The sequence below is a fragment of the Sus scrofa genome, chromosome 7 (assembly GCF_000003025.6).
Source record: "Sus scrofa isolate TJ Tabasco breed Duroc chromosome 7, Sscrofa11.1, whole genome shotgun sequence".
In the NCBI taxonomy this organism is placed as follows: Eukaryota; Metazoa; Chordata; class Mammalia; order Artiodactyla; family Suidae; genus Sus; species Sus scrofa.
In genome coordinates, this window is record NC_010449.5 from 68193027 (window position 1) to 68220460 (window position 27434).

General features: G+C 38.3%; 1 protein-coding gene across 1 annotated transcript in view; it reads left to right on the forward strand.

Moving 5' to 3' along the window:
• Window positions 1–27434, forward strand: part of HEATR5A (HEAT repeat containing 5A) — a 115491-nt gene that overhangs the window by 49430 nt on the left and 38627 nt on the right. Inside the window, 8 exon segments of the mRNA XM_021099894.1 lie at window positions 6974–7083; window positions 11543–11584; window positions 11587–11721; window positions 11794–11968; window positions 18357–18462; window positions 19425–19615; window positions 22380–22539; window positions 25942–26131. Of these exon segments, the coding sequence (XP_020955553.1) occupies window positions 6974–7083; window positions 11543–11584; window positions 11587–11721; window positions 11794–11968; window positions 18357–18462; window positions 19425–19615; window positions 22380–22539; window positions 25942–26131 (1109 nt within the window).

Genomic DNA, 27434 nt, shown 5'->3' on the forward strand with positions numbered 1-27434 from the left:
GAAACTAGGCAGTGTGCCAGATTGAGCTGTGTTGAACTGGAACATTGTGATACTATTCAAGTTACCTGTGTGCTCCTCTCTGATAAAATCCTTTCTTCCCTACTTTAGAGGTACTCACCAGAATTTAAGAGTTGGCCTTCTCTTGCATTTTTATTTTTTTTAATTATTTATTTATTTACTTTTTGCTTTTTTTGAGGGGGGCACTGCACCTGTGACATAAGAAAGTTCCCAGGCTAGGGGTCCAACTGGAGCTATGGCTGCTGGTCTGCTCCACAGCCACAGCAAAGTGGGATCCCAGCCACATCTGTGACCTATACCACAGCTCACTGCAGTGCTGCATTTTTATCCACTGGGTGAGGCCAGGGATTAAACCCACATCCTTCCTCATGGATCCTAGTTGGGTTTATAACCAGTTGAGTATGTATTTCCCTAAACTGTACCTTGTTCAGTTTTGCTTGGTTTTGATCAGGCAGATGGTATCATACTATTTCTGAGAGTTACTTGTTTTACTCAGCGTTATGTTTCTAAACTTCCTCTTTGTGTAAGTTTGTTCATTCTTTTTGGTTGCTGCATAATATTTAATTGTGTGACTATACAATAACTTATTCGTCCTCCTAAAATGAAACATCCAAACTGTTTTCCACAGTTCTTGCATATGTATATCAGTGGTATGTGGGAGTACCCTTCAATCCACTTCTTCACCAACACTTACTCAGACATCAATTCTGGTTAACACAGGAGATGTAAATTGGTGTCATTATGATATATCTGATTCCTAATGATTTCAGTGTCATTCTATATGTTTATTGATCCTATTTCCCCTTCCGTGAAATCTCTATTCTCTATCTCTATTTTTTGGTAAAATATAGTTTTGATTAACAGACTTTTTAAAATAAATATTATTGGAGTGGAGTTGCTGTCGTAGCTCAGCAGAAATGAATCTGACTAGTATCCACGAGGACACGGGTTTGATCCCTGGCCTCACTGAGTGGGGATCAGTGTTGCCGTGAACTGTGGTAGGATTTGGCATTCCTGTGGCTGTGACACAGGCCAGTGGCTACAGCTCTGATTCGACCCCTAGCCTGGGAACCTCCATATGCCGTGGGTACAGCCCTCAAAAGACAAAAATTATTAATAAATATTTCGTTGGAGTATAGTTTACTTAAAAAGTTGTGATACAGAAAAGAAACTCATGGGCTTGGAGAACAGACTTGTGGTTGCCAAGGTTGGGGGGAGGAAGTGAGATAGACTGGGAGTCTGGGGTTAATAGAGGCAAACTATTGGATTTGGAGTGGATAAGCAGTGAGATCCTGCTATATATAGTGCTGAGAACTATATCTATCACTTGTGATGGAACATGATGGAGGATAATGTGAGAAAAAGAATGTATATATGTATGTGTGACTGGGTCACTTTGTGGTACGGTAGAAATTGACAACACTGTTAACCAACTATAATGGAAAATCATTTAAAATTTCAAAAAAATGGACTTCCCGTCGTGGCTCAGTGGTTAACAAATCCGACCAGAAACCATGATGTTGCAGGTTCAATCCCTGGCCTTGCTCAGTGGCTTAAGGCTCTGGCGTTGCCGTGAGCTGTGGTGTAGGTTGCAGACTCGGCTCAGTTTCCACTTTGCTGTGGCTCTGGTGTAGGCCGGCAGCTATAGCTCCGATTCGACCCCTAGCCTGGGAACCTCCATATGCCGCAGAAGCGGCTCTAAAAATGGCAAAAAGACAAAAAAAATAAATAAATAAATAAATAAAAATAAAAAATAAAATTTCAAAGAAATAAATTTAAAAATAATTATAAAAAGGAAGTTTTAGTTGCAGGTATACAGCAAAGTAAATCAGTTACACCTGTATCCATTCCTTTTCAGATTCTTTTCTCATGTTGGTGACTGCACAGTATTGAGTAGATTACCCTGTGCTATACAGTAGGTCCTTGTTACCTATTTTGTATATAATAGTGTATATGTCTGTCCCAACCCTCTTATTTATCCCGTCCCCTGCTCCAATGTTTCTGCTTTGGTAAACATAAATTTGGTTTCAAAATCTTTGAGTCTGTTTCTGTTTTGTAAGTTCTTTTGTATTTTTTGTTTTGTTTTTGGTTTTGCTTTTTATTTATTTATTTTGTCTTTTGTCATTTTAAGGCCACACTCACGCCGAAGGTTCCCAGGCTAGGAGTCTAATTGGAGCTGTAGCTGCCGGCCTATGCCACAGCAATGCCAGATCCGAGCCACGTCTGCAACCTACACTACAGCTCATGGCAACACTGGATCTTTAACCCACTGATCGAGGCCAGGGATCAAACCCACATCCTCATGGTTCCTAGTTGGATTCATTTCTGCTGGGCCACGACAGGAACTCCTCCTCTAGTTTTTAATCAAAGTGAAATTAGCCTCATAGAGGTAGGTGGAGTTCCCATTGTGGCTCAGTGGTTAACGAATCCCACTAGGAACCATGAGGTTGCGGGTTCGATCCCTGGCCTCACTCAGTGGGTTAAGGATCTGGCATTGCCGTGAGCTGTGATGTAGGTCGCAGATGCGGCTCCAATCCTGTGTTGTTTTGGCCCTGGCATAGGCCAGTGGCTACAGCTCCTATTAGACCCCTAACCTGGGAATCTCCATATGCTTTGGGAACGGCCCTAGAAAAGGCAAAAAAAGAGGTAGGTGAATGTTTCATCAAGTTCTGTGGAGGAGCTTTTGTGAAATTGGATGATATGTCACTTGAAACTACCTGTCTGTAAAACAGCCTGGACCTGTTTTCTTTGTGGGGATTTTTTTTGTTTTCTTAAAGTACATATTTCATTTCCTTAATTACTTAAACTATTTGAGGTCCGGTTTGGTTGCTTGGTTTTCCAGGAATTTTTCCATTTTTCCAGGAATTTTCCCATTGCATCTTCATCTTAATTTTTTTTTTTTTTTAGAGCCAAACTTGTGGCATATGGAGGGTGGTCCAGGCTAGGGGTCGAATCAGAGCTACAGCTGCTGGCCTGTGCCACAGCCACAGCAACACCAGATCCAAGCCACATCTGTGACCTACACCACAGTTTACAGCGGTGCTGGATCCTTAACCCACTGAGCAAGGCTAGGGATCAAACCCACAAGGTTCCTAGTCAGATTCGTTTCTGCTGTGCCACAACAGGAACTCCCATCTTAAAAATTTTGGTATGAAATTTTTCTTAGTATTCTCTTATCTTCTTTAGTTTAATCTTTTTGGCCATGCCTGCAGCATTTGGAAGTTCCCATGTCAGAGATCAAACCTGTGCCACAGCAGTGACCAGAGTCACTGCAATGACAACACCAGATAATTAACCTGCAGGGCCGCAAGAAACTCTCATCTTCTTAATCTTTGCTATATCTATAATGTCCCTTCATCCATTCCTGATAAGCTTTCATTATGCCTTCTACTTTGTTTTTCCTGATTCATCTCATGAGAGGTTTGTTTGTTTATTTATTTATTTATTTGCTTTTTAGGGCCATATCCACGGCAAATGGAGGTTCCCAGGCTAGGGGTCGAATCAGCTACAGCTGCCAACCTATACCACAGACACAGCAATGCCAGATCCGAGCCATGTCTGCAACCTACACCACAGCTCATGGCAACGCCAGATCCTTAACCCACTGAGCAAGGCCAGGGATCAAATCCACAACCTCATGGTTCCTAGTTGGGTTTGTTTCCGCTAAGCCATGACAGGAGCTCCTCATGAGAGTTTTATTGTATTAATCTGTATAAAGAATAACTTTGCTTATGTTGAACTTGTTTTCTGTTTCATTAATGTGTACTTGTTATTACTCCTGTTTTCTTAAATACTTTCTTCTTTTTCTAACAACTTAATTCGAATGCTTAGCTCATTTAATTTCTCTTAAGTTCTTTTAATATAAGCTCAGGTCATAAATTTCCATATAAGGGTCCAGTTGCTGAATCCAAAAGTATTGAAATGTATTATTTCCATTTTTTTCAGTTTTATGTATTTTTTAATTTGATTATAAGTTCTTTAAGTTGATTAGAAATATGTTTTTAAATTTCTAACCATATGAAACAGTTTTTAGCTATGGCTTTGCTACTGATTGTTAATACAATTGCATTGTACTTAGTGAATGTGATCTGTATGTTACCTATCCTTTTAAATTTGAGATTTGCTCTGTGACAGATGTGGGTTTTTTAGCTACATTGCTCCATCTGTTTTCAGTGATATTTTAGCCGTTTAACCTGTCAATAATTGAGAGTGGTGTGTTAAACTCCTCCATGGTTATGCTGGGTTTATCAGTTTTTCTCCAGTTTTGTTTTTCTTTTTTCATATTTTGAAAAGCAATTGTATCTTCCCAATGGCCTGAATCTTTTATTGTTATTTAATAACTCTCTTTGTCCTTAATAATACTTTCTGATTAAAGTTTAATGTTTATGGTATTATATATGTGCTATTCCTTTTTCCTTGTCATTGTGTTTTTAGATGTATCTCATAAACTGCATGTAATTGGAGTTTTAAAAATTGGAATCTCACAATTTCTGCTTTAAACTGACAGTTTGTGAATTTCTTTATCCAGCATGGTATATGTTTTGTTGGATTCTTTTTGTGTGTGTGTGTGTGTGTCTTTTTTGCCATTTCTTTTGCCATTTCTTGGCATATGGAGGTTTCCATGCTAGGGGTCAAATTGGAGCTATAGCTGCAGCAACTTGGGATCCGAGCCCCTTCTGCGACCTACACCACAACTCACGGCAACCCTAGATCCTTAACCCACTGAGCAAGGCCAGGGATCGAACCCGCAACCTCATGGTTCCTAGTCGGATTCGTTAACCACTGAGCCACGACGGAAACTCCCGTTGGATTCTTGCATTTTAGTTGTCCAGGAAAAGTGGCTGTTAATTTGTTCAGATATTGGCTTTTTTCCATTCTTGTTAAACTTTTCTTCTGGGGCTGTGATTAGACAAATCTTGAGTGTTTTCATTTTATCCTCCATGTCTCTTAATCTTTTCCTAATTTTTTTCCTTTCCTTTTTACTCCTTCTTTGGTGATTTCTTCTGCAGTCTCTTCCAATTCACAAATTCTTTGTTCAGCCGAGTTTAATTCAATATGCCTTTGCCTCTGCCAGTACCTGAGACCATTTAAACTACCTTCAGGAGATCCCGTTTATCAACCCTACCTTGCCATGGGTGCAAGCTCAGTTGCAGATTCTTGTGTTAGTATTGGTATTGATAGTCCCTTTCTGATTTTAACTCATGTTCTCTTTTATTCTCTTTCTGTTTGTTTGTTTGAAGGTTGGGGGTTGGACTTGGAAAAGTCCCTTTCTTCAAACCTAGCAAAGCAAATTATCTTTTATCCAGGATCTAAATGTATTTATAGCAGGAAGGCCCTTTGGAGACTCTAATCTGCCCTCCTTATAGAAGCAGAAACCCTGGGAATGCTTTCTTAAATTCTTATTTTGTTGTGTTCGTCTCATTTTCTTTAGACATACAAACAGCTCTCTGAACTAAATGCTATTGTATTTAAACCAAATGAATGTGGTAGGATTTTTTTTTTTTTTTTTTTTTTTTTTTTGCCACACCTGCGGCATATGGAACTTCCCAGGCAGGAATTGAGTCTGAGCCACAGCTGCAACCTATGCCAAGCAGCAGCATTGCCAGATCCTTAATCCACTGCAGCAGCCTGGGGATTGAATCCATACCGCAGCAGCAACCCAAGCCACCAGTGCCGGATCCTTAAGCCACTGTGCCACAGCAGGAACTCCTCAGGATTTTTTTAAAAATACAGCTTGTGATTTCTTAACGTCTTGCCAGTATGATGTAAATCGTTTTCATACTGTAAATCACTCATCTTATTTTAGAGAAATATTTTGAATATAATGGATTTATTCTTAAATTCTATAACTAAAAAGTTCTATCCAGCTGTTTTAAATGTTTTTTTAAGCTGAATGATATAAAATGGAACTTTTTTTAATAAAATGGCATGTCAAAGATATCTGTCTTTTCTTCTAGAAACTAAAAATAGTGAGCACTGTTTTTCTAGAAAAATGAATGAACCTTTCTAGAATTTCTCAGAGTACCTAGAAACCTCATGCCATTACAGTTTAGTGGATTTATACCAATGGCACAAGAAAAATAATCCCATTTTATTTCTTTATTGCTAAAGGAGATGAAAATTTTACTCCAGTTGATAACATGGTACCTTGGCAAAAATTAGAAATACTTTGGAGTTTCCTGGTGGCTTAATGAGTTAAGGATCTGGTGTTGTCACTGCTGTGGCTCAGGTCATTGCTGTGGTGTGGGTTAGATCCCTAGCCCAGGAACTTGTTATGCCATGAGCATGGCCAAAAAAATTAAATGTTACAAAAAAGCGTAGAAATCCTTTAATAGATGAGTGAACACAGTAAAATGATGTCTTAATATGCCAGTAATGAGAATAAGATGAAGAATAACGAAAGTGAAAGAAGAGTGAAGAGAGAAGGTAATGAGAGTTTTTATGTCTGGAATTTTAGTGGAACATTGTCTTAGCCTGTGCTTTATTAAAAGCTTGTGTTTTATGATTTTGTATATATTGATGATTCATTTTTATTTGGTGATAGCATTCTGGATCAACTTCTTAACAAACCCTTGGATTTTTCTCTAGGCATTTGTGTCTCCTGTTTGCTTGTTTCTTTAGCTATTTCTTTTCTACATAACAGGCTTTAGTTTTCACAAATGCAATGTTGTAAATTTTGGAGTTTAGTAAGAGTTTCAGCTTCTGGACACAATACTTAACATCCTTAGGAATTTAAGTTGAATATATGGTTTTGTTCTATGAAGTGTGATAGAAAACATAGAATGGTTTTCATGTGTGATACTTGTAACTCCTTTTTTAACTTAAAGTCACACAATAAATTAATAAAAGCCCTAATGTTCACTAATTATATAGAGCTACTTTATATGTCAACATGTTCAATATTTGTACATTGTTACATAACTTACTTAAGGTACTCTTTTTCTTTTACTTTAAGGCTTTCTTCAATACTAAAAACATATGGAAGTTCGTTGAAAACACCATCAGTAGTTTATAGACAGAGGCTTTATGAATTGTTGATTTTATTACCGCCTGAAACCTATGAAGGTACGTGCCTCACACAAAGATGTTCTACTATTTGTGGCTAGTACAGTGCCTGGAAAGTAAAACAAATCAATTATATGACAGTTATCTGGTGCTTTGTTTCTAAGTTTAGGGAGTTTAGTCTTAACTCAGTTATTCACCATTTTATAGTAAATAAAAGACATTTAAAAAAAGCCCTACTTCTTCATGTCTTACTGTCTTCCCTTTTCTGGGGAAAAATCCCTCGTTTCACTGTGTGGGAGAGAATGAGTCACAATGATTGGTCTTGATTCTACTCCATGGTTTTCTACAAAATATATAATGCAAAGGCAAATCTATTAGAAATTTAGCCATTGCCAGTTTCCTTCTAGAGTGATTATCTGTTGCATACGTTCTGTTCCACTGTTCCATTCTTTTTTTGTTTTGTTTTTTTACGGCCACACCTGCAGCATATGGAGGGTCCAAGGCTAGGGGTCCAATTGGAGCTCCAGCTGCCAGCCTACACCACAGCCACAGCAACACAGGATCCGAGCTGTGTCTACAACCTACACCACAGCTCACATCAATGCTGGGTCCCTGATCCACTGAGTGAGGCCAGGAATTGAACCCACATCCTCATGGATACTAGTTGGATTCATTTCAGCTGTGCCATAATGGGAACTCCTACTATTCCATTCTTAACTCTGCCCAGATTGAAGTTTAATACTCAACTGACCAGGGTCTAATTGATTTTAAAGGTTTTACTTTTATTAGGCTGAAATATGATTTTGAAATACTGCTGTTGGTAAAATAAACTTGCCCTCTTTTTACAATTAGTACTAAAACCTTTCTTATAAATTTAAAATACAGTTTCAAGAAAATATATTGCTACCACTAATGAATAACTTAAAATACTTGTTTTAAGAGGTGAAAGTTGAAAATGGTCTCTAGTAGGAATGTCTATTTTTTTTAGTCTTTATAATTTTCAACCAGCCATATTAAGTTAATCATTACCTCAAATCTAACTTGGCGTTTATCACTATGTGAGTGGTATTTTCCCCACCACCTCTCTTCCTGGTTCACAAATGTACCTAGTAAAATGTTTGATATAAAATAAGCATTTTGTATTTGCTTCACGGGAAAAAAATGGATATATTGTCATTTCTTGGAAACTATATCAAAATAATCATTTTTGTATGCCAGGCACTGTGCTAGAAATTGTATATTATCATTTCATTATTTTAGGATAATGAAATGAGCTAGTTATGTTTTCCTCATTTGATAGAAGCTCAGAGAGGTTACAAAAACTAACCCAAGTTTATGTATGCAATAAATAGTGGAATCAAAATTAAAGCATAAATCTGCTGTTAGTTGCTAAAATGAGATAAAAAAGTAAGCTTACAAGGCATAGTAAGAAATTGCAGGAGTTCCTATTGTGGCTCAGTGGTAACGAACCTGATTAGTATTCATGAGGACATAGGTTCAATCCCTAGCCTTGTTATGGGTCCAGTATTTGCCGTGAGCTGTGGTGTACGTCACAGACATGGCTCAAATCTGGCATTTCTATGGCTGTGGTGTAGGCTGGCAGCTGCAGCTCTGATTGGACCCCTAGCCTGGGAACTTCCATATGCCACTGGTGTGGCCCTAAAAAGACAACAACAACAACAAAAAAATAGAAATTATATATCTTACATGAGACATACTTAAGAATTTAGGAGTTCCTGTTGTTGCTCAGAGGAAACAAGTCTGACTAGAATCCATGAGGATGCAAGTTTAATCCATGGCCTCACTCACTGGGTTAAGGATCTGGCGTTGCCATGAGCTGTGGGGTAGGTCGCTGGCACTGCTTGAATCTGGCTTTGCTGAGGCTGTGGTGTAGGCCAGCAGCTGTAGCTCCATTTTGACCCCTAGCCTGAGAACCTGTATATGCCTTGGATACAGCCCTAAAATGACCAAAAAAAAAAAAAGAATTTAAATAACTTTTCATTATGGTTGTCCAGCATATGCAGATTTTTGTCATAATAGTTGCTTAATTTTCTGAAGTTTATGGAGTAAAAAAATGGGTTATTTGTTTTAATTTCCTATTTTAGTTTTGTTATGGATCTCCTTTCAAGTATTTCAATTTTCTCTACTGAAAATTGCTCCTCATTAGCATCAAAAAGTCAATGATGTATTTCTACAACACAAGCACATTTGCATTTTAAAGTTGAATCATGTTTAAGTACTTTGTTCATGGACAGTTAGGCCAGAAGTCACTTTAAATGAGAAATAGAGATTCACCACTATTTTCACACCTAGGTACCAAACTTACCTTGCATATTGTGCTACCAACAAAATTATTTTTCTGAGTATCATATACTGGTAATTAAACTAAAAGACATTCCCTCAGGCAACTCTCATTTGCTTCATTAAGCTTTTATTGGTCTGTCTGCCCTCCCCAATTGCTGTATGTAATATCTCCTTTTCTAAATTTAGGAGTCCATCTATTTTCATACTTTATGAAATGTGGTACTTCCTACCTTCATTCTGTTGTTGATGTGTGTATTTGCGCCCTGTATTTTACATCTCCTTGAAGGAGGATTGTATAATAACATTTGTATGTATTTTATTAAACACTATCTTAAACACTGTTTGAATGAATGAATGATTGAACATGGTGGTTAAAAGCTCAGGTTCTGAAACCTGGACTGCCTGTGTTTCAATCTCACTTTGCCCATGTGATTGCTGTATGGCCTTGGGCAATTAACAAATTCTGTTTCTGTTTCCTCACTTATAAAATAACAGTAATAACTGGACCTCATGAGGTGGTTATGAAAACTACAAGTAAAGCTTTTAGAACATTTACTGGTACATAGTACATTCTCAATGAATATTTGCTTTTACTATTCTTAACTGCTACTGAGCTACAAAAAATAATAGCAGGTGAGCCCTTCCTGATTGATCCTGTCACTTATAGTAAGTAGACTCACTCAAGTCTTCATTTCATCCTGATGCTGTTTCTCAAACACAAAAGTGAATGTTTCTCCAAGATGATTTTTATTTTTCCTAATATACGTAGGTTATAAGCTGGCAAAAGCTATTTGTAAATACTCTAGGTGGATAAAATTTTCTATTGCTAATCCATCAGAAATTAAGATAGATATCTTTCAGATGGCACTTTAGGTCAATGTGATAAATAGACCAGTTTTTTTCACAATGTGTATGTAAGGGAGAGAGCCATACATTGTCTCATGTCTGATGGACGATCATAATGCCACCTATGCACTAGTTTGGCCCCCGAAACACAAACGAAAAAATGAACCTCTCTATATCCAGGTTCCAATTTACAAAATGATACAGACCTTAAAAGAACACAATAAACTACCTTGGGGGCTATAATCATAAAAATCCATAATGTAGAAACTTCTGTAGAGCAAATAACCATCTTTTTCAAATAAATCACAAGGAGGAAATAAAAGTAGAGGGAAGAACTTTATTAATTTTGTCTTTTCGGGCCATGTGAGTGGCATATGGTGGTTCCCAGGTTAGGGGTTGACTCAGAGCTGTAGCCCCCAGCCTACACCACAGACACAGCAATGTGGGATCCTTAACCCACTGAGCAAGGCCAGGGATCGAACCTGTGTCCTTATGGATGCTAGTCAGATTTGTTTTTCCTGAGCCACGGCGGGAACTCCTAGGGAAGAACTTTAGATTGAAAGAGTCTTAAGATAAATCAACTAGCTATATAATGTGTAGACTTCATTTAGGTCTGGATTCAAACATGAAAACCAAACAAAAATGGGCATTTATGAAGCAATTGAAAATTTGAGCACTGAATGGGTATTTGACGGTTAGTGGTTTTTAAAACACACAATTATGATAATGAGATTCTTTAAAATGTCCTTAATTTTATACACAATGAAATATTTATAGATGAAATGATATACTTTCTAGGGATTGTATTAAAATAATATGAGGGATGTTGAGATAGTACATTGAGAGTTTGAGTGAAACGAGTTTAATCCAACTGGTTAGGATGAGTGCCAGTCATGCAGGAGTGATGGCAAGTTAGGTTGTCATGATACTATTATGCCTGTTTTGTCTGCTTTTGTATCTGCTCTTTTTTCATTCTGTTTTTATGCTTTGTGTCATTTTATTTAAAGTGATGGTAGTAGTATTTATTCGGTATCGTAAAGTATATACACACACATACTTTGAGATGTCTTTTTTGTATCTATTCTTATCCTTGTGACCAGCAGCACATAGTTGAGCCATTCATTGGTGGGGCATATTTCAGAGAGGACGTACATAATCTTTGGCTGTGGTAAAGTTAGCTGATTTAGAGACTAATGTTCACCCTTAGCTTTTTTAACCCCATTTTCTTTTTTTTTTTTTTTTTTTTTTTTTTTTTTTTTTTTTTTTTTTTTTTTTTTTTTTTTTTTTTTTTAGCTTTTTTAACCCCATTTTCTAACCAGTTAACTGCTATCACTAAGTTACTAATTGCTCTTTTTCTCTGATTCAACAGGAGACCTCTGTGCTATTCTTAAAGAGCTGGCTGCTGACTTGACTGCCCTGATATACAGGTAGCAGCATCCACATTTTTACTTCCACCCCTCTGTCATCAGGATGATCTTCTAATATTAAGTCCTTTGCTTCAAGAGACTGACCATAGATTTATTGAAGAACAGGTATGGTCATTTTTCAGTAACTCTTGGGTCAATTCACTCTATAAACAGTGGTTTTAAAACCTCATATGTAATTTTTTTTTCCTTTTAGCTCCTCTTGGTAATGGTATTGCTTGTGGAAGTCTTGAGTATGACCCTTATTCTATTTACGAGAAAGATGTAGAAGGAGATTCTGTGCCTAAGCCCTTACCTCCAACACTATCAGTTATTAGTTCTGCAGTCAAGCTCTTTGGAGTTGTATGTGCTCATGTGGGAGAAACTCAGAGGTAAACCATCTTCACTAGTTCACTTACCTGCAATATAGCATTGCAGGATTGGTCATTGATTCAGTGAATGTGTAATAGAGAACTGGTGGGTAAGAAGGATGTTGTTAGAAGTTCTCATTAATATAAAAGATTTCATTTTTTTGTCTTTTTTAGGGCTGACTCCATGGCATATGGAGGTTCCCAGGCTAGGGATAAAGCCGTGGAGGCTTTATCAAGCCATTATAGCTCCAGGGATTAATCTTCAGTTTAGTGGATTTCAAAAATTTGATTAAAACAGATTAGTCTTGAACTTGGTAGATGCAAGTTCACTATGAACTTTGGTTTTTTTGTCTTTTTTTTTTTTAGGGCTGCACCCACGGCATGTGGAGGTTCTCAGGCTAGGGGTTGAATCAGAGCTACAGCTGCTGGCCTACACCACAGCCACAGCAACATGGGATCTGAGCTGTGTCTCTTACCTACACAGCCACAGCAGCACAAGATCCAAGCTACGTCTGCAACCTATACCACAGCTCCCAGCAACACCAGATCCTTAACCCACAAAGCAAGGCCAGGGATCAAACCCACATCTTCATGGATCCTAGTCAGGTTCGTTTCTGCTGCACCACAATGGGAACTCCATGAGATAATAAATTTTTTTCTGAGATACTAAATGGGGAGTGAATATCACCCATAGACTATGCTGGTTTAACAACTGAAGAGGTTATTAGCTATCCTCATTCATTCATGGTCATTCTTTCTGTCTCTTTTATTCTAGTCCAGCAACAGTGCATTTGACTAGATCCTAGCTTTTATATCATTTTATCAGTTATATCTTCCAGAGAATACCAGTTAGGTAGGGAATTTACCTTGATCTCTCTCTCTCTCTCTTTTTTTTTTTTTTTTTTGCTTTTTAGGGCCACAGGTATGGCATATGGAAGTTCCCAGGCTAGGGGTCAAATCAGAGCTATAGCTGCCTGCCTACACCACAGCCAAAGCAGCACAGGATTCAAGCCACGTCTGCAACCTACATCAGAGCTCCCAGCAACACCAGATCCATAATCCCATAAGTGAGGCCAGGGATCAAACCCACATCCTCATGGATCCTAGTTGGCTTCATTACTGCTGATCCACTATGAAAGCTCCTTTCCTTTTTTTTCTTTTTTCTTTTTTTTCTGGTCGCAGCTGTGGCAACACCAGATCCTTAACCCACTGCACTGGGCCAGGGTCGAACTTGTACCACCACAGATGCAATGACAGATCCTTAACTCACTGTGGCACAGCAGAACCCCCTACCTTGGTCTCTTTGATGAAGACTCACAAAAATATTTGAGTCTTGTCAGAAACACATTTCTGAAACAGCCTTTTGGATAGTTGAGTTTTACTTTTAGTGGATAAAAACATGAATAATATTTATGTTGACTTTTTGTCTTTTTGCCTTTTCTAGGACCGCTCCTGTGGCATATGGAGGTTCCCAGGCTAGGGGTCTAATCCCAGCTGTAGCCACTGGTCTACGTCAGAGCCACAGCAACGTGGGATCCGAGCCGCCTCTGGGGCCTACACCACAGCTCATGGCAATGCCAGATCCTTAACCCACTAAGCAAGGCCAGGGATTGAACTTGCAACCTCATGGTTCCCAGCCAGATTCGTTAACCACTGCGCCACAACGAGAACTCCTGTGTTGACTTTTAATAGCGTTGTGTCTCTTGATGGAGAGAAGAAAAGCATAGTGTTCTCTGTAGTAAAAATTTTCATCATAATATAACCTCTCTGAAAGTATAAGTAAGGGAAATACAGCATTTTCAGATTTTATGTCTTTCCTGTTTCCTCAGTTAACGTGTTTTTATTTCATCCAGACTCAAAACTTTGGTTTTAATCTAATTTCATTCCAAAACTAATAATCACATAATTGATACTGCTTACGAATACCAATTCAGTATTTTCTGAAAACTGGTTCTCTCCATCTTCCTGGAGATTCAAAATGTTTTGTTGTAATCTCTGTCCAAATTTGCTTATAGAGCTGCCGTATAGTACAGGGAACTATATGTAATCTCTTGTGACGGAACATGATGGAGAATAATGTGAGAGAAAGAATGTGTATCTATGTATAACTGGGTCACTTTGTTGTATAGCAGAAATTGACAGAACAGTGCAAATCAACTGTAATAAATTTTTGTCTTTTTTTTTTTTTTTCCTCTATTTCTTGGGCTGCTTCCGGCATATGGACATTCCCAGAGCTTAGGGGTCCATCGGAGTTGTAGCTGCCAGCCTACACCAGAGCCATAGCAATGCAGGATCTGAGCAGCGTCTGTGACCTATACCATAGCTCATGGCAACGCTGGATCCTTAACCCACTGAGCAAGGCCAGGGATTGAACCTGCAACCTCATAGTTCCTAGTCGGATTCGTTAACCACTGAGCCATGACAGGAACTCCAACTGTAAGAAATTTTTTAAAAATAAAAATAAAAATCGTATTACATCCAAAAAATATTTTGCAGATAGAGGTTGAAGAAAAAAAAATTGGGCCTGTGGTAGTCTCATTTAGTCTTTAGCCCATGAATGTGGTCAAGAAAATAGTACAGGTCAGATTTTACTACAGTAATTTTAGTACTTTACTAAAATTAAAGCAATTTTAGTAAAATTAGTTTACTAGTAATTTTAGTACTTTAAACATGATACAGTGCCATTATAACAAGTGATTGGGATATGATCTAATATTGATGTTTTATGTTTTAAACTCATAAGCCTGATTATACAGTTATCCTTAATTTTTCTTCCTAAAGGGCAATTTGGGCATAAATATTTTCTTGAAATATAATGATTTAAATATGGTCTTGGAAAACAGGCAGAAAAAAATTTATGATATCTTTATCATGTTATTTATACTAAAAATTATAAATGGCCTAAATGTCCCAAACTTCTGAATCAGTTAAATAAAATATTGTATTACCAGACTATATAATACTAATAGCTATTTTAAATTATTTCAGTACATGTGGAATCTAAAAAATACAACAAACTAGTGAATTTAACAAAAAAGAAGCAGAATAACAGCTATAGAGTACAAACTAGTAGTTACCAGAGCAGAGAGGAGCAATATAGGGGTAGGGGATTAAAAGATACAAACTATAAAGTATAACCTCTAAAAATTGTCAGTTACTATATTGTACACCCATAACTTACATTGTAAGTTATGGGTGTACAACTATACTTCAATTTAAGAAAAAAAAAAGTAACAGGAGGCCAAGATAAGGAAGTTATTAAGGTGGAATCGATGTTTAGGGAAATAACGGAGATATTAACAGAGTGTTACACTGTGCTTCTAGTTTTCTAAAAATGATATCTGTATACCTGGGATAGCGATGGGACCAGGGAGAGACTAGAACAATGATGCCAAAATGTTAATGGTGGCTCTTTCTAGATGGTGGGATTATGGGTAAATTTTATTTTTCTTTCCTGTGCTTTTCTGAGTTTTTGAAATTTATTACGATGAACAGAATTAACCTTTGAATAAGGATGAAAGTATTTAAGTAAATGGAATACTTAGAATTACTATGTTTTCTCAAAATTTTTAGTGATCCAGCATGTTTATTATATTCCAGTGAGTTGTTTTTATATATATATTGTTTTCCTCATGTCATAACACACATAACTTTACATCTTTTTTTTTCTGACTTCTTCCATAGTTGGGTTTTTAAAAGCATAATATACATATCTATCCATTAGGGTTTGGGGTGTTGTTTTGTTTTGTTTCTTAGGGTTGCACATAACAGCATATGGAAGTTCCCAGGCTAGGGTTTGAATTGCAGCCGCAGCTGCCAGCCACAGCCATAGCAACACCAGATCTGGGCCATGTTAGTGACCTAAACCACAGCTCACGGCAATGCTGGATCCTTAACCCAGTGAGTGAGACCAGGGATTGAACCTGCATCCTCATGGATACTAGTCGGGTACATTGCCACTGAGCCATGACAGGATTTTTTTTTTTTTTTTTTTTTTTTTTTTGTCTTTTTAGGGCTGCACCCTCAGCATATAGAGGTTCCCAGGCTAGGGATCCATTCGGAGCTACAGCTGCCAGCCTACGCCAGAGCCATAGAAATCCCAGATCTGAGCCACGTCTTCCACCTACACCATAGCTCATGGCAACGCTGGATCCTTAACCCACTGAGCAAGGTCAGGGATCGAACCTGCAACCTCATGGTTCCTAGTCGGATTTGTTTCTGCTGTGCCATGACGGGAACTCCCATGACAGGAATTTTTTGAGTTTTGTGTTTTTTGTTTTTTTGCGTTTTTGTTTAGTCACACTGGAAGCCTATGGAAGCTCCCATGCCAAGGATCAAATCCAAGTCACAGTAGTGACAACACCAAATCCTTAACCAGGAGGCCACCAGGGAGTGTCTCTATTCTGTTTTGAAAAGAATTGTCAATTGGAGCAGAATTATATTTGGAGCTTGTGGCTTTAACAGAATGATAGAGATTTAGTTAAGGGCTCAGAGAGATTTACTCAATAGAGCTGAGTAAAAATATACTCATGGGCCATCTTTAGCCAGTCATGCTGAGTTTTCATTCACCAGAAGCAACTGTTCTTGGTGATTGTTCAGCAAGCACATTTGCCAACTAAATGCCAAACCCAGATGCTAGAGAGATGAAGTTAAATTGTAAGGTCCCATGCCTGTTGTCAAGATAGTTCACAACCAAAATTTATCTTAAACATTTTATTAGTTTTCCTGATTTAAAGGGAGGGAAGTAGGAGGAGGAAGTTCAGAACTCTGAACAGTGTTTTTAAACATTGGAGAAATTGGTGGGGAAAACGGGGTGATTTATTTCTTGGTTACATATCTTTAATCTCAAAAAGTGAATTTAAAAGTTCTGTGATGTAAGGACATGAAAAACAATTCATCAAAGCTACATAAAAACCTAATGTAAGAGTTCCCGTCGTGGTGCAGTGGTTAACGAATCCGACTAGGAACCATGAGGTTGCGGGTTCGGTCCCTGCCCTTGCTCAGTGGGTTAACGATCCGGCGTTGCCGTGAGCTGTGGTGTAGATTGCAGACGCGGCTCAGATCCTGCATTGCTGTGGCTCTGGCGTAGGCCAGTGGCTACAGCTCCGATTTGACCCCTAGCCTGGGAACCTCCATATGCTGCAGGAGCGGCCCAAGAAATAGCAAAAAGACAAAAAAAAAAAAAAAAAAAAAACCTAATGTAAACATTCAACCCCAGACCAAAAGTAATGTGTATATTCATTGTAATTAGAACTATAAAAATTGGAAAATTGCTCTCCACCAATAGAATAGTTTAGTAAATTACAGTATGCAGTAAAATTTGACTTCCTGAAAATGATCAAAAATTAACGATTTGGAGTTCCCTGGTGGACTAGCACTTGAGGATTCAGCATTGTCACTGCTGTGGCTTGGGCTTGATCCCTGGCTTGGGAATTTCCTCATGCCACTGGTTGGTGTGGCCAGGAAAAAAACGTTTGAAAGTGCTAAAGAAGTAACGTTACATAAGAAAAACAAGTGTAAAAAGCAAGTTGTTTTTACACTTGTTTTTCTTATGTAACATTACCTCTTTGACAAGTGTAACTTGCTTTTTACTCTTATGTAGTATGTTCCCAGTTACATGTTTAAAGTATAGTTGGAGTTCAGAAGGCTGTGCTGCTTCTCATTAACTAAGGTCAGTGCTACCTTTAGAATAAAATGGTTTATTTGAGTACAATAATTCCTGTTATTAAGAACAAAAATGTTGATGCAAGGAACTTTTAAAATATCCTTTGTCGGAGTTCCCATCATGGCGCAGTGGTTAGCGAATCCGACCAGGAACCATGAGGTTGCGGGTTCGGTCTCTGCCCTTGCTCAGTGGGTTAACGATCCGGTGTTGCCGTGAGCTGAGGTGTAGGTTGCAGACTGGCTCAGATCCTGCGTTGCTATGGCTCTGGCCTAGGCCGGGGGCTACAGCTCCGATTCGACCCCTAGCCTGGGAACCTCCATATGCCGCAGGAGCGGCCCAAAGAAACAGCAAAAAGACAAAAAAAAAAAAAGAAAATATCCTTTGTCTGGAAAATGCTGAAAGAGGTGAATTTTCCCAGCTAAATCCATATAAACTGATACATTTGTTCTTACGTTTTTCACAAAATAAATCTTCCCCACTGTCATATCGATTTTCCCAGCTAATCCATATAAACTGATACATTTGTTCTTACGTTTTTCACAAAATAAATCTTCCCCACTATTCATAATGTAATTAGAATATTTTTTGTATTGGTTGTAATTTCGCTTCCTAAAATGCTTTGGTGTATTCAATATTTTATCTCATATAAGTAGTTCCAACAAAATGCAACAGAACAGATTAGCAATAAACAGTCACTAGTGCCCTTTGACTTGCTTTTTCTTTAAATCTCATTTCTGATTTTTAGCTTCTTATATTGGAACAGCTTTTGGACAGTATAAAGCATACAAAAGGAGCTCGTCAACAAGTAGTTCAATTACACGTTGTTTCTTCGGTTTCTAGTTTCTTGAAGGTAATTCTTTTTTTCTAAAATTCAGGTTTGATTTTTTTTTCATTGTGTATGGTCAGCTAAGTAGGTAGAGGGATGGTGTTTTTATTTTTTAATTTTTTTCAAATTTTTTCAATTTAATTTTTTTTTTATGGGAAGATGTTTTTAAAGGGCTGGGTTTTTTTTTTTTTTTTTTCTTTTCTTCATTTTGCTTAATGTTTCAGGATTTGTAATCCCCCTTTTAGTTTTTCTCCGTATAAAACTTACCAGAAATTAAACCTGTAATCTTGGCTTAGAGCCATGCTTTCACCTACCAAGCCTAATATTCTAGACCTGGCATTGGTAGACTATGGCCAAAGAACCAAATCTGGCCCATTGTTCTTTATGGCTTATGGTTTTTAAGTAAAATAGAATAGCTTTAACTGATCATTTATTTTATGGAAATCCCTATTAATGTTCTTCTGAACATGTGTATGCTACAGTGATAACTGCTTATCATATTGTTTGCTTAGATGGTTAAAATTCCATAGTACCTTATGAGAAAAATCAAATTGTGTTTGTATGTTCAGTATGGATGTTTTGTGTTCTGATTTCTTTTCTTTTTTTTTCTTTTTTTTTTTGGTCTTTTTGCCTTTTCTAGGGCTGCTCTTGTGGCATGTGGAGGTTCCTAAGCTAGGGGTCCAATCGGAGCTGTAGTCACCGTCCTACACCACAGCAATGCGGGATCCAAGCGTGTCTGCAGCCTACACCACAGCTTACAGCAACGCCGGATCCTTAACCCACTGAGCAAGGCCAGGGATTGAACTGCGTCCTCATGAATGCCAGTCAGGTTCATTAACCGCTGAGCCACAATGGGAACTCCTGATTTCTTTTTTAAGTAGTAATCACCATGTGTGAACATATTTGGTTCACCAGAATATACGTGCCAAACTGGAAATGAGAATCTACTACAGTTGTAAGTTTGGATTGTTTTTTACATATTTCAGGATGTAGCTATCTCTAAGGGACACTTGGGTCCAGAAGAAATGAGAAGACCTGTCCTAGCATTGCTGATGGGAGCCTTAGAAAGTCCCAACCCCCTCTTGAGATGTGCAGCTGCAGAGGCATGGGCTAGATTAGCCCAGGTGGTTAATGATGGAGTTTTTACTGCTGCATTAGCTCAAGTTAGCTTTGACAAGTAAGTGAATTTCTCATTTATTACTCATGAGCTAGCTATGTGTCATAACTGGGTATAGCTTCTTGATTTGTTGCAACTACTGCAACTTCATTTTGATGATTAAGTTTTAAAAATTGAGAAATTGGATACTTTTTAAAAAAAAGAATACCAGGAGTTCCTGTTGTAGTGCAGCAGAGGCGAATCCGACTAGGAACCACGAGGTTGCGGGTTCAATCCTTGGCCTCGCTCAGTGGGTTAGGGATCCAGCGGTGCTGTGAGCTGTAGTGTAGGCCGAAGACATGGCTTGAATCCTCTGTTGCTGTGGCTCTGGCACAGGCTGGTGGCTACAGCTCCAATTAGACTCCTAGCCTGGGAACCTCCATATGCTGCGGGTACTGCCCTCAAAGAGACAAAAGACCAAAAAAAAAAAATACCACCCCCATACCTGGTTTGCTTGTCCTGGCCTGCTTGTGTCAGAACAGAAAGCTATTACTAATTCTTTGATTTTAGGGATTTGTTTTGTTTTGTTTGTTTTGGCCACGCCTGTGGCATATGGAAGTTCCTGGGCCAGGGATCAAACTTGTGTCAAAGCAGCAACCCAGGCAACTGCAGTGACAGCACTGGATCCTTAACCTGCTATGCCACAAGAAAAATCCTCTTTGGTTTTAGTTTTTATATAAAAAGATCACCATCTGTATGAGTGATATCATAGGCTCTCAGGGGACTTTGGGAGTAAGAAACTTACACAGTTTTATCATGTAAAATATACATGCTAGGTAGTAAGAACAGTCTGCCTGAAAGAGAAAAGTCTGTAGGCTGCAGATGAGGAAGCATACATGTTCATTTCTGCCAGCTTTTAACTAAGCAGGTTGTTTAATCCTCTCAGTTTTCCTCTTTCAAATGCAAGGTTATTAATACTTCCCTAGCAAGTAAGAATGTTAAGGTAAGTGAGATAATCAATATGAAAGTAGTATGTAAAAATAAAAACAACTGCAAATAAAGTTCATGGCTATATTAGTCATATATATAAATTTATAGTAGTAGTAGTTGTGATGCAGGTGGCACTTTGACCTTCTTCCCATCTGCTGATTATGTGAGTCTCACTTGCTTATGAGTTCACCTTCTGGAGTCAGATTACTAACTTGGTTCAAATCCTAACTCTTCCATTTAATAGATGGTTACTTTGTAAGAGTTACTTTGGCAAAATCACTAAGTCATTTTGGCTTCCTCGTTTGTAAAAAGGAACTGTTAATAGTATGAATCTCAAGACTGTTGAGAGGCTTAAAGGAGCAAACTGGTATACAATACATAAGAAAATTCCTGGTAGATACTAAATTCTCTTACTGTATTTCATTTTATTTTTTTAAATTTATTTTTTATTGAGATATAGTTGGTTTGCAGTGTGTGTTAATTTCTTCTGTAGAGCAAAGTAACTCAGCCCTACACATGTATTTTCCATTATGTTTATTCTAGGATATTGCATATAGTTCACTATGCTTATACAGTAGGACCTTGTTATTTATCTGTTATGTATGTAATAGTTTGCATCTACTAACCCCAAACTCCTAGTCCATTCCTCCCTCTTGGCACCCACAAGTCCATCCTCTGTGTCTGTGAGTCTGTTTGTGTTTTGTTGATAGGTTCATTTGTGCCAAATTTGAGAGTCCACAGATAAGTGGTATGATATGGTATTTGCATTTCTCTTTCTGACTTATTTCACTTAGTACGATAATCTCTAGTTACATCTGTGTTGCTGCAAAATGGCATTACTTCATTCTTCTTTATAGCTGAGTAATGTTTCCTTGTGTATATGTACCACATCTTTACCCAAAGAAAGAAGCTCCTATGGCGTTCCCACCCCTCTCCTCCATGCCCCCCAACAGTGGTGTCTTTCCTCTCTGGTGGGCCCAGGCTTCTTCCATGTACATCCTCTGATGCAGCAACCCATACTCCAGCCCCTTCAGGTGGGTCCCAGACAGCCAACCCCAGTCCTTTCCTGGGGCCTGACCTCTGAAGCCCAAGCTTCAGCACCCAGTCCCTGCCCGCACCAGCAGACAAACAACCCAGGCTAGGGAGTACAGGGTGCTCCTACTGACAGCCTCTCCAGGTGATTCTTTTCCTTCCACAGAGCGGTTGCTGCACTCTCCTCCAAGGCTGCAAGGCTCCCTCTCCAGCAGGAGCCTTTCCTCCTTCACAGCTCCCTCCCTAGTGTACAGGTCCTGTCCTGATTCCTCTGTCTTTTTTTTTCTTCTTTCTTTGTTCCCACCCCATTATGTGGAGGTTTTCTTGACCTTTTGGAAGTCTGAGGTCTTCTGCCAGCAGTCTGTAGATGTTCTCTGTGAGTCGTTACCCATGTAGATGTATTTTTGATGTGTTTGTGGGAAGAGATGAGCTCCACGTCCTACTCCTATGTCATCTTGATTGCTCAATCTTATATTTCATTTTTAAGTCAAAGTTAGGTTGGAACTCTCTTTACATAGAATTAAAGTATCTCAGCAATGAGTTTTTTAAATGCAACTTAATGATTAATTATAATACTTGCCATATAAGTTTAGTGTGTATATATTTCTGAAAGACATTTGAAATTTGAAGACATTTTTATTTAAAATGTTTTTCTTTTCAAGATAACCTTTCAGGTTATTTCAGGTTTTTTTTTAAATCACTTAACAGTAAATATGTTTCTGAATTTTGGAACTGTTCATACAAAAGGTTTGCCTAAGTGACAGTGTTCATGAATTGGTTTTGTTTCAGTGATTGTCATTTATTTTTGTTTCCATAATCACAGACTGAAATCAGCAAGGGATGCAGTTACCAGAACAGGACACTCGTTGGCCTTGGGATCACTACATAGGTACTTAGGTGGAATAAGTTCTTCTCAACATTTGAATTCTTGTGTGGGAATCCTTTATACTTTGTCTCAGGACAGCACTTCTCCTGATGTGCAAGTGAGTACCCCAGTTGATACTTTCCTTGAAATTCATGATTTGTAGATCATGCAGAGTGTGTCTTTTTTATTTTTGCTTTTTTAGGGCCGTACCCGTGGCATATGGAAGTTCCCAGGCTACGGGTCTAATCGGAGCTACAGCTGCTGTACACCACAGCCACAGCAACATGGGATCCTAGCCACGTCTGTGACCTACACCACAGCTCATGGCAATGCCAGATCCTTAACCATCTGAGTGAGGCCAGGGATCGAACCTGCATTCTCATGGCTCCTAGTCAGGTTCCTTAACTGCTGAGCCATGAAGGGAACTCCCAGATTGTGTCTTTATTGACCATTACTAGTTTATAAATAATTCCTGCTTCATAATACAATCAAAGCCATTGTTACAGGGATTTTTAAAATTCATATCACTATCATTATACTCAGTGCCTAAAGTCAAATTCATATCATTATCTGAAAATGAATCTCCCTTCTATCTTAAAATAACATCTACTATTTTGGAGAGGTTAACAGGTACCAGAAGTAAACATATTATGTCTTCTAAACATACTAACATGTTTAATCCTCACAGTAACCTAGGATGTATATTGCCATTATACAGAAAGAAAATTGAGACCTACAGAAACTAAGTAACTTGCTCACAGCTAAAAAATATACTTTGTGATAAAATGAAGAATATAAGTCATGGGCTCTAAACCCATATTCCTAGCCACTTACACATAGTATTATACTCATCTTACTCATTTCTGCCAAAATCATCATTGCTGTGATATCTTAATTATATCTTAAATGATTGTTACTCTTTCTGCTCTTTTAATTCCTTTATCTCTGTGCCCCCGTGTGTCCCTGATTTCTATAGTAGTCTCCTACCCAGTTGCTTTATTGTTAGGTTCTTTTAACTCTTCCTAAATATGAAGCCAAAGATGTTTTCCTGAAAGATTTTCATCTTGCCTCTTCCCTACTAAAAAGCTGGGGAAAACCGCTTATTGATTCTTAAATCAACTTCTCATTCAGGTCCTGACCTGACCCAGTCTATGTAATTACCCCCAAGTACTGATCTTCTCCTGAGATGGTCTACCTACTTTCCTCCCTCACAAGTTGTTCTCATATCTGCACTTACATTTTTCCCATGGCTCTTCTCTCTTTCTATTCTCATCTGATAATCCACTTTTTTTTTTATGGCTGCACCCGCAATATATGGAAGTTCCCAGACTAGAGATTGAATCTAAGCCACAGCTGCCACCTACAAGGCAGCTGCGACAATGCCAGATCCTTTAACACCCTATGCTCAGCCGGGGATCAAACCCCTGTCTCTGCAGCAGCAGCTGCTGCAGTCGGATTCTTAACACATTGTGCCATAGCAGAAACTCCTGGTAATCCCAATATTTTAGTATTTGAAGATCCAGTTTAACCACCTTCTTGTTAGACTTCAACATCCCTAATCCACAATTAGCTTTCATTCTTTGAATTACTAAAGGTTTTTTCACATCATCTGATACTTGATTGAGTTTGATTATATGGTGTTCTATTCTTTCCTCATTCTTTTAATTCTTTGCTTCTATTTCTTGTGTTTCTCTTCTTCCCCTGCAAGATATCTGTTCCAAATACACATCCTTTTTATTGAATACTTTTGTTGATTAAATTATTCTTTCCATGGCATCAGCTGTTTCAAATCTGACTCTTCTTGATTGCTCTATCTCATACCTAATGGGAGTTCATTTTTATAGCATTTATAGTACTGTAGGAGTTGCCATTGTAGTTCAGCAGGTTAAGAACTTGGTGTCTCCATGAGGCTGCTGTGGGATCCCTGGCCTCACTCAGTGGGTTAAGAATCCAGCATTGATTCAAGATGAGGCATAGGTCGTAGATGTGGCTCAGATCCAGTGTTCATATGGCTGTGGCATGGGCCTCAGCTGCAGCTCCGATTTGACCCCTAGCCTGAGAACATCCATATGCCACAGGTGCGGCTGTAAAAAGGAAATAAAGTACTGTAAGCTTTTCTTATACATCTATTGATAAGAGGGTTAAACTTTCTAATTTGGAGGACTTTTTAGATACTTCTTGTTACAGAAAGTTCAGACATACATAAAAGTAGAGAACATGCTATAAGGAACCTGTTATAACTAATCATCCAACTTCCACGATTTGTCTATGAATATTGCATTGGTTGTCACTGTATGGCCAGTCTTGTTTACATCAGAATTGCCAAACTTATTTTATAAAGGGGCAGTTAGTAAATTACTTAGGCTTTCTATGTTATATAGTCTCTGTCAACAGCTCAGTTCTGCCGTTAATAGCAGGAAAGCAGCCATAAATAATATGTAAACAAAGGAGCATGAATGTGTTTAAATAAAACTTATTTCTAAAAATAGATGATGGTAAGCCAGATTTGTCTCAAAGACATTTTGTTTCTTTAATATATAAATGTATATTTATTTATATATAAATTTGTTTTTATGTTTTTATATATTCATAAAACTGCACTTGTCCAAAGTGTGCATCTCTGTGAGTAAACATACAAACTGAATACACCATGTAACCATCACCTAGATCAAGAAACAGAACATTATCAGTACCCCAGAATATTATTACCTGTTCCACCAAGAATAACAACTATCCTAATTTGCAACAGCGTTTATTAGTTTTGCCCACTTTTATACTTTACATCAGTGGAGTCATATGGTATGTACTTTTTAATGTCTAGTATTCTTCAACATTGTGTTCAGGCGATTTGTCTATAATGAATGTAATTGTAGATACTGTTGAATCTTTTAAAAATTTGAATTTTCATTCTCTATATAAATTAGACAATAAACAATTTTTATCAAATTAAATTGAATTCAGACCGTTAGCTAAGAAACCAAACATTATTTTAAAATTCTTAGTGCTGCTCGGAGTTCCCGTCATGGTGGTTAACGAAGAGTTAACAAACCGGTTAACGAACCTGAGGACGCTGGTTCAATCCCTGGCCTCTCTCAGTGGGTTAAGAATCCAGCATTGCCAGGAGCTATGGTAGGTCGCAGACGTGGCTCAGATCTGGCATTGCTGTGGCTGTGGTGTAGGCTGGTTGCTACAGCTCTGATTGAACCCCTAGCCTGGGAACCTCCATATGCCGTGGGTGTGGCCCTGAAAAGACAAAAAGACAAAAATAAAATAAAATTCTTGGTGCTGAGATATATCTAAACATGCCATTCTAAATCAGACATTTTTCTCTGAGTTGTTTTTTTTACTGGATATTTTAAGAGTTTTCTTAAACTCCTGAAGTTCTCTGTTTCACTCTGCAAGCTAGTAATCACACACAAATGCTTTACTTTGCTGTTATATCACTTAAACAAAAGAACAATTCATTGTGTTTCTTAATGCTTCTATAACCATTTTAATTGTTTTTCCCCTGTCTTCACAGACCTGGGCACTGCATTCTCTGTCATTGATCATTGATTCTGCTGGCCCACTCTTTTATACCCATGTGGAACCCACCCTATCTCTTATTATAATGTTGTTACTAAATGTGCCTCCTACTCATGCTGAAGTCCACCAAAGTCTTGGTCGCTGTTTGAATACCCTCATTACCACTTTGGGTCCAGAGCTGCAGGGTATGCAGAGCTACTTTTGTGATGCTTTACGTAAAAATAGACACATAAAAATTCAGTTGAATACAAATACTTCTCAATAGAGTGAAGTTCAGCAGAATGTTCTTTCAGAATATGGGCAGTGGAGTTCCTCTGTGGTGCAACAGGATGGGTGGCATCTTGGGAGCACTGGGATGCAGATTCGATCCTTGGCTGGTACAGTAAGTTAAGGATCCGGCATTGCCAAAGCTGCGGCGTAGGTGGCAACTACGGCTTGGATCTCATCCCTGGCCTGGGAACTCCATGTACCACAGGGTGGCCGGAAAAGAAAATAATTCTAAGGATAATATGGGCAGACTGCTGAGAATAGTCTTGGAAAGACTTTGACTCCTACATGATGACATGGTAGAAAAAAACATAGAAAGTGGGAAATTTGGAGTTCCCGTCGTGGCGCAGTGGTTAACGAATCCGACTAGGAACCATGAGGTTGCGGGTTCGATCCCTGACCTTACTCAGTGGGTTAACGATCCGGCGTTGCCGTGAGCTGTGGTGTAGGTTGCAGACGCGCCTCGGATCCCGCGTTGCTGTGGCTCTGGCGTAGGCCAGCGGCTACAGCTCCGATTCGACCCCTGGCCTGGGAATCTCCATATGCCGCAGGAGCGGCCCAAGAAATGGCAAAAAGACAAAAAAAAAAAAGAAAGTGGGAAATTTAATCTAAGCTTCACCACTACTTAATAGGGTGACTTTGGGAAAATCCTCAAGTCTCTGAGCTTCAGTTTCCTCCTCTGTCAAATAAAAGTTGAAAAGCCATTGTGATTGGCAGGAGCTCAGTGTATTTTTATAAAATAAATGACAATCAATCTGATTTCTTTTACCTTGAGCAGACAAGGAGTATCATAATTTAGAAAGTTTGGATATCTCCTAAAAGTCCTTTCCTTAACAATTAAAATGACAGACAAGAACTGAAATAGTCTTACTTCTTTTAAGATAAAAATGACTCAGTCCCAAAACTCAGTTACTCTGATCTATTCAGATGCAAAGTATGTGATTTTAATATATGAAAGCAACTCTCCTAATACTAAGTAAAGTTTATTAGCAGTTTCAAATTCTACTTTTCATAAAAATTTGGTTTAACCTGCAGATAGGCTTAGGTTCTTTGCCTAATGATTTGTATTGCCATAAACTTTTCAGACTAAAAGCAAGTAACATAATCTGAAAATCTATCACCTAATTTTGTAGAAGAAATTTACTTCACAGAACCTTGAGTTTAAGTTGGAGGGAAAAAATTTTAAGCCCAGTAATATATATTTAAAGGGTAATAGGCCAA